The 8,269-nt window shown below is 39.4% G+C and overlaps 1 protein-coding gene across 4 annotated transcripts in view; it reads left to right on the forward strand.

Moving 5' to 3' along the window:
• The window catches only part of washc2c (WASH complex subunit 2C), a 31,441-nt gene extending 24,503 nt beyond the window's left edge, over positions 1–6,938 (forward strand). For 3 of the 4 annotated variants that reach the window (XM_062996085.1, XM_062996087.1, XM_062996086.1), the window contains exons 27-31: positions 765–821; positions 3,703–3,900; positions 3,977–4,540; positions 5,793–5,964; positions 6,066–6,938. In XM_062996085.1, coding sequence (XP_062852155.1) covers positions 765–821; positions 3,703–3,900; positions 3,977–4,540; positions 5,793–5,964; positions 6,066–6,211 — 1,137 coding nt within the window. In that variant the 3' untranslated portion in view covers positions 6,212–6,938. The remainder of the gene's footprint in view (positions 1–764; positions 822–3,702; positions 3,901–3,976; positions 4,541–5,792; positions 5,965–6,065) is intronic. The other variant, XM_062996089.1, reaches the window with a different exon arrangement.
• The last annotated feature ends 1,331 nt before the right edge of the window (positions 6,939–8,269 follow it).

Genomic DNA, 8,269 nt, shown 5'->3' on the forward strand with positions numbered 1-8,269 from the left:
TTTTGCAAACTTCAGCCTGGTTTGTCTTTGCTTCTTATTGAGGATTTGAAATGTTACCTCAGCTTCTATTTGTTATTTATTTTGTAGCCCACTTGATATCATCCTACGGACATTGAGTGACATTTGTTCTGGTCAGTGGAGGGTCATTGTTGCCCTCTTGTTAGTCTCTAGGTTTATTGTCTCCAATGTCTGCTGCCTAACCTTGTTATGAGCCATCGTCTTATAACAAATTTTAAGGATGGAAGCAGCCTGTTTTATTGTATTCCTCTGCAATAAAGTCTGAAAGTAAGGTCAATGTTGAACCATTATTTGTCTTTCTTATAATTTTTTTCCCCCACTTTTTTGGAATGGCAGTTTTTGTTATTTTCAGTTACTTTTTAGTTACTAGCACCATTTTTGCCACCCACTTGGCCCTACTGCCAGGAGTGATGACCACAGAAGTGGTTTTTATGCTGTTTATTATTAAATTACATTTAATTCAGATGATCATTTGTCAGTAGCCCATTAATTAGAAGTCTGCATGTGTTGGAATTTACACTGGGATGGAATGTCTGCCCTACATGTAGAAAATCTGATTTAAGAAAAAAATTGAGTGGTCTCAATGTTTTTCCAGAGCCATATATAGTTGTAATGTTATTGTTATTTTATATCATCCTGGACTTTAAAACACAAAAAAGTAGAATCTGTAGAAAAATCATAGCTTATGTTACTGATAAATAATGTGTTGAGTTATGAAGTTTGAGTTAATGTCATTAATTGCACAGAAGCCTGCGAGCACTGTAAAACCTAAAGAAACCACCTCCAGGATCGGAAAACTCCAAGTAATGTTTTATTAAGAATTCCCTCTTTCTGTTACTCTGTAAAAATTCCTTTCACTTTTTCCATGATGGCTTCGCTGCATAAAGTTGATTCAAACTCTCGAGTTTGAATCTTAGCTCTGCTATCGGCAGGCAGGGCTCCTATACGGACAATGATTGGCTCATTCGAAGGCTGGGAATATCTCATACTGGTTGCAATTACAAACTATGATGACTAATTGATGCCACCTGCATAGAGACGGGGGATAATGGAGATCAGTGTGTGACTCTCCGTGCAGGGTACGGATGTCCATATGAACTCGCCTAATGCAGGTGAAAAGAAGCGGTCAGCTGCTGCACACATGTCACTCGGTCAGGAGTGGAGGTCTGCAGCAGTAAAGGCAATAAAGGAAAAAATATGATTGGGTAATTGGGTACAACTAGATTGGGAGGACAATAAAAAAAAAAAAAAAAAAACATTAAAATAGCTTTTTATATTTGGGCTTGGGTTAACTTTACATGAAGCTACAATGCCACGCTCTTGATACCTGCTCACAATGATCACGTTCTTTAAACCTGCTCACAATGAGGACTAAATTCTGCATGCATCTTTACCTCACACGCCTTTGCTAACAGCTTCATTCCTCTTCATTTGATTTCTCAGTTAATAAAGCATGTATTAAAATATAATAAAAATCTAAAACTAAGCTGATTTGCTCTGTAGTTGACAGTCAGTAGAGCATTTGGATTTATCAAGTTCTTTTATTTCAGACATATTTTAAAGAATGAACTGTAAGTTGATGCTGCTGCAGAAGGAACGTTGGGATTTCGGTGCCAGATATTCAGTCATTAAACATTATTAATCTAATCAGTGTCACAGTGGGTCCATAGCCTAGAGCAGCACCACCAGCCAGAGTTGACTATATAAATTGACATGGTGTTTTATCGCTTGGGTGACATTTGTAGGAAAATCGCAATGGAATCGCATGGTCCCTCATGAACTTAAACTTGCAATCTTGTGGTTTAACCACAAGGCAATAGTGCACACAAATTTAAAACATGGGAAAGGCAGGCAAAGCAGACAGAACAGTGTGGGAAAAGAGATCAGGCTTTTTTATTTTCAATGTAATTAAAATGATTAATTTAGTTTATTTATTTATTTTTGGTTGTGGGTTGTTTTCTCTGTGAAATTCCAAATGCTCTATAGAATATTGATGTATTTTTCTTCACTATCACTGAAAGTCCCTGATATGTACAGTCAGCTCCAAATTAAGTGTCCCCCATGTTAACAGTGGGTTGAAAATAAAAAAAAAAACATCTAGTGGGTAATCGACCCAATCTTTTACTAAAGTAGCAGAGAAATCATACATTTAATACAGCTAAATATAAATTACTTATTTGCATTAACAACTTTATCTTGATAAGAGTTGAGGTAGTTCCTCTGCCACCCAGAAACACCCAGAAACAGAGTATCTTGACCTGGATTAGATGGATTAGCTGTCCGTAGCTCTGTCCAGGGTGCATTCCAGGTCCATTTTCTGCATTTTTGTGAAATGGAAAGGAATCAGAGTGATAGGCCTGCCTACAGTGAACAGTGACTGAAGGAAAGGACTGGACCTGGATCCTCAAGGCCCACTAAAAAGCTCCCTTTTAATAAGTTTATAACACAACCCCATTTGTCACAATAATTGGCACCCCTGCATTTAGTACTTAGGCCAAAATTCATGTAATAATTTTAGGAGTCTTGTGCTATAATACTATAATACAAGGAAATTAAAGAATTTATTCATTCATGTCCCTTGATTCTTTAGATCAAGGTTTTTCAAACCCTGGATTGCGATCCTCGGGTGGGCTACGAACCAAAAAATGGGTTGCAGAGAAAAATAATAATTATTAAATAAAGGAATTTTAAGAGGCGCATAAACACAAAATAAACTTGTAAACTACAGTGGAACCAGATTGCCACCATTTTTATTAATGAAGTATATTTTGTTTTGGGCTTAATTTTGAAGCATCGTTTGTGTTGCCTGGGTCGCGGTAAGAATCATGGACAAAATATGGGTCACTTGCTTTAGTTATCCGACATCTAGGTCCTCTTTTATTTCAGCCCATTTAATAGGCTTTAGGTTAGGGAAGTGTGAAGGCCATAGTCATAGATTGATTGTCAGCTCAATTTTCGAGTGGATTGGACATGCATTTTGGATCATTGTTCTGCTAGAGGATCCAGTTTCTGTTGTTCTTCTGGTGCTTTTGTATATGGTTAGATGTAGATAAATAGATGAAGACAGTTTTTTGGCATTAAAATGATTTAATTGTAGATTTGGAGACTCTAAAATACTACCCATGATGTGTCGGGATACACCTTCCTAGGCAGTTCTATTACAACTCTAATTGGTTAAAGTTGTGTATCACCCTGACAAAGAATATGGGCAGTTTTGGGCATCGCTATTTTGGCTATTTGTGAATTCTCTATGTTGATAAACAGCTAGGGGAATTTGGCCTCTGTGTTGGCTCATTTATTTCCCAGTTAATCAAAGTCATACGTCACTATTTATTAGTTCCTTAACATTAAAATTTTAAAAGTAAACAGGCTTCAGTTTATAGGAATTGCCAGATTGTTAGAAGGAGTACCAATAACTGTCACACATGGTTTTGTTAAAAATCTATATATTAGATTTTTTTAATTTTTAGATTAAATGTATTTTCATTATGGCTTTGATTTCTCTTACTTTCATTGTGAGATTCAGCTAATTGACAACTAACTTTTCCTGTGCTCTTTTTTCCTTCCCAACCTTTACTAGGGCTTCAAATAATTTTGGAGCTGACTTTAGCTTAGCGTTTGTGTGCACTTCATTTCATATAATTCCATATCCGAGTTTTAAGGCTTCTACTGCTGCTCTTTCAGGCTACTTTGTCTATCAACCCTGCCAGCCTGATGCCAGGAGCAGGGCCACGGATTCCAGGAGCTGTCAGCGTAATCCCCGGCCTGGCACACGCCCCTTCAATTGGAGCTGCAGGATCCATAGAGCCCCAGACTGCTCTGGGTGAAGGGGTGAGCTTTGACACGCCAGCTCAGGCCTCCACACTACAAAGTGCCAATAAGGTGAGTCTGGTGGTTTTGTGGCATGACGCAACTCCATGTGGTCTATATTTAACCCAGTGATGTTTTTACCGCGCAGGATCGTGTTAAGGGCTCAATGCGACGGCGGCCTCAGACACGAGCAGCGAGAGTCTTGGCGGCCCAGCGATCTGAAGATGCATATTCAGGCAGCCAGGAGGAGAACTCTAATCAGGCTGGTTCTGGAGCCAGCTTTAATCCTCCTTCTAGTTCAGTCAGGCCCTCCGCTCTTACCTTACCCATAAGCACCGGCAACACCTCAGCACCTGCTCTGACCCCTTCTGATGAGACAGTCAGACCCAAGATTCCCCCACCTGCTCAGGAAGATTTGTTTTCCTCAAAGGATCTATTTGCACCAGTCTCAGCCCCTAAACACACTCCTTCTCCACAACCTAAAACGACACCCTCCGACACGATTTCCAATAGTGCCTCCAAGGAAAAGGAGTCAGCGCCACCCATCTTGGATGATGACGAGGATCTTTTTGCCACAGTCAAGCCGAAGTCAGTTAAGAAAGCAAGTGCCATGCCTTTCCTTAATGATGATGACAATGATGACATATTTGGATCAGAGAAGAAGAAGGACTCGAAGACACTGGGCATTTCTAGTAAATCAGACATTTTCCAGGTGATTTATGTTCAGTACTTTTTTAGTACCTTTATTTAACCTAACTCTGATGTCTAGTTAAATTAATACCCTCCATACAGATGTACCCCCTCACAGAAAAGCAGCAATTCTAACTTAAATTGGGAAAACTTGTATACATTAATAGTGTGCATTAAAATCTGAAACAGAAAAACTATTAAACTTTTAAATCATATAAACAGTAAACAGGAAACAAACAAATTTAAATCCTCAGGTGCTTTAATGCATTTACACACCACTGTGGAAGGGGTTTCTTACTGCTGCCACTTTGATATTTACATTTTCAGCATTTAGCAGACGCTGTTATCCAAAGCAACTTACAGTACTGTGACAGTATACAATCTAAGCAATTGAGGGTTAAGGGCCTTGCTCAAGGGCCCAACAGCAACCTGGCAGTGGTGAGGTTTGAACCAGCAATGTTCTGATTACTGGACCAGAACCTTAACCACTAGGCTACAGCCCCCCTATGTAATCCCCATGACATGTATGGGTGCCTGTGAGAGTCGGGGGGGTGTGTGTGCCATATGGAGCTTAGCATGGCTCTCTTAACCCTTTCCACAGGTTCTGTTGCGCAAATTTAATTTTGAACCACCAAAATAATTTCCACCAAAAAATAAATAGGTTCTGAACCAGAAATGTTTGTTCCCAGCTGGAACCAAAGAAAGGTAGGGTTTTCAGCACAAACCATAAAGACATCAATAGGTGTAAAGTTGTAGACAAAAAAGAAGAGTCTTCTTATTACCAATAGTTGATCCATGTTTGCCTTTTGGATAAAAACAAGCTTCTGTAACAAATTTTCACAGGTAATCTATTCACTCTGCCAGCTTGTTACTACGGTTTACTTGCATTGTGCATTGTGCAGCGCCCTTTGTTGATAATGCATCCCTAGTTTTAATAAAAACTGGTTTTATTAAGCAGCTGGATTGTTCTCTAAATAGCACCAAGCTTTCAGTAAATCTGAATGAAACCCGTTTAGGATCCAGTTATTTTGGTCGAAAAGGGCTAGCAATCAGAGAGGGTGTGTTGCGATCCAGCTCTCCTTGATTAGATTGGGGTTTATGCAAGCGGTAGCAGATTCACATTAGCGAATTGGAAGTGACTAGGTTGGGAGATGAAGGGAAAATCTAGAAAAATGGAACCCGTTTAAGATCTAGTTATTTTGGTCAAAAAGGGATAGCAAAACTAGTCATTTCCAATATCCACTGCTGAGTGTCTATCTGAAATATTTTCACAGGATGAAAAAGAAACACAGTCCAAAGTTGTTAAATCTAAAGAAGCATCCTTGGATGTGAGTCTGTTTGATGATGATGTGGACATTTTTGCTGATTTGACCTCCACAACGAAGCCCAAGGAAAAGAAAGTAAAGAAAAAAGTGGAAACTAAATCAATATTTGATGATGACATGGGTGAGTTACTGGTGTTAGTAGTTACCGACACGTAAACCACATCTACATATGTGCAACCTCATACTTCATATGTCTTTACTGCTATTTCTGCTTTTTCACAGATGATATTTTTTCATCTGGAATCACAAAACCAGTAGTGGCCTCATCTTTAAAGAAACCTAAGAAGCCCACACAGGAAAGCAGCTCAGCAGAGGAATCGGGGATCAGTATTTTTGATGATCCCCTTAATGTGTTTGGTGGAAATTAAGTATCGGAGAAATGTTAGTGTTGTAATTGTGTAGAGATGTTTATTGAACGGACAGAGACTAAATTTTACTAAATTAATACTGTTAATAGAGACTTTATACATTTTGAAAAATCTGAAAACTTATAATGGCATCTAGCAACTCATTCTTAATCAGTAGCTTATAGCTTCATAAACTAGATTAATAGTAAACTCAAGTAACTTCTAACAGCATCTAGACTCATTTCTGATCAGTGGGATAAAGCTGAAGTGCTATTCAGAATAACTGTTGGTTTTATTTGTACTTTAAAGCACTTTTGAGATGAATGTATCATTTACATTTACATTTTCAGCATTTAGCAGACGCTTTTATCCAAAGCGACTTACACAGTGAGCGGAACACGGTGAGCAATTGAGGGTTAAGGGCCTTGCTCAGGGACCCAACAGTGGCAACTTGGTGGTGGCGGGGCTTGAACCGGCAACCTTCTGTTTACTAGTCCAGTACCTTAACCACTGAGCTATCACTGGCCCCACTGGTATCACTTGTAAATGCATTGTAAAATCAGATTGATTTGATTGTAACTGTGTACATTCCTCTCACACGTTATGGTTCATTTTTCTCTTGCATCAGTTTTTGGTGTATTAACTGTTAGGTCAGCATTAATTCTTGTTTAATGCTGTTTTTTAATGTTTTTGTGTTGCATGTTAAATCATTTTGTAAACTAAAGAAAATATATTTTATGAAAATTAAGTGGTGTTTTTGTATTAAATAGTTATTTATGCATATTTAGGGCAACAGTTTGGGAAAGGTCCTTTGCTCTTCTAGAATGACCCTTGTGTGCCCCTGTGTATAAAGATCCATAAAGACATGGGGCATGGTAGAACTCCAGTGGTGTTGGGGTGGGATGAATACAGTGTATGTAAACTATGGTGAGGTGCCAGAGAATGACTGGCAATGTGGCCAAAAACAGATATTACAAATGGGGTTTGTTACAGTAAAAAAGGAACTTGGGTGCTCAGGTGGGGCAGCGGTAAAACACGCTAGCACACCAGAGCTGACATTTCAAACTCGTCGGTTTGAAACTCACCTCTGCCATCCGGCAGGCTGGGTGCCTACATAAACAATGATTGGCTGTTGTTCAAGGGCAAGGGTGCCAGAAGGGATTCCTCATACCTGATGCAATTATGACCTCTACTAGCTGATTGATGGCGCCTGCACAGAGACGAGGGATAATGTGGACAGGGTGTGTCTCTCTGTACACAAAGCTGATCCACATATTAACTTGCCTCATGCAGATGAAAAGATGCACTCGGCTACTGCACACGTGTTGGAGGGGGCGTGTGTCACTCTCGGCTCTCCTCAACCAGGTTGATGAACATCAGTAGAGTGGAAGCGTAATGCAATACGATGATCAAATATGACTAGAATGGGGGAAAATGCAAAAAAAAAAAAAAGGAACTTTAATACTTCCATCACTTGTAAAGACTATGAGGTACCTGAACTCCTCCACTAGGAGCAGGTTTTGGCCCCTCACCTGGAAAGAATACCCCTCTCTTTTCCAAGGAAAAGCTTTTGCTGTTGTAAAAAAAGCGGGAATCATTGTATCGGTTTGTGGTGGTGATGCAGGAACTTAGTCATGGTCTGCAAAGAACTTACAAAGTATCAAAGAAATCTCATTGTTAAAAGATATCAGTAATAAAAAAGTTACAAAACATTTCCAGAGCATTACATATAACATGAAACACAGTGAAGACGTTCATAGATAGTTTAAAAAAATGGCACAGGAGTGACATTGGACATTCCTTCACAATTGATAAAAAGACAAGAAGAAAACTGGTCTGGGAGACTGCCAAGTGGCCTAATGCAACATTAAAGGAGCTGCAGGAATGTCTGGCAAGTACTGGTTGCATATTACATGGGACGACAATCTCCTGTATCATCCTGTATCATTTGTCTGGGCTGTGGGGTAAAGTGGCAAGATGGAAGCCTGTTTCTGCAAACATCCAAACTACATCAATTCTGCCAAATGCAGACATCCGAAGTCTCCCGGAAGTTCCGGGAGTCTCCCGCATATACATAGC

This window comes from Trichomycterus rosablanca, chromosome 5 (assembly GCF_030014385.1).
Source record: "Trichomycterus rosablanca isolate fTriRos1 chromosome 5, fTriRos1.hap1, whole genome shotgun sequence".
NCBI classification, from domain to species: domain Eukaryota; kingdom Metazoa; phylum Chordata; class Actinopteri; order Siluriformes; family Trichomycteridae; genus Trichomycterus; species Trichomycterus rosablanca.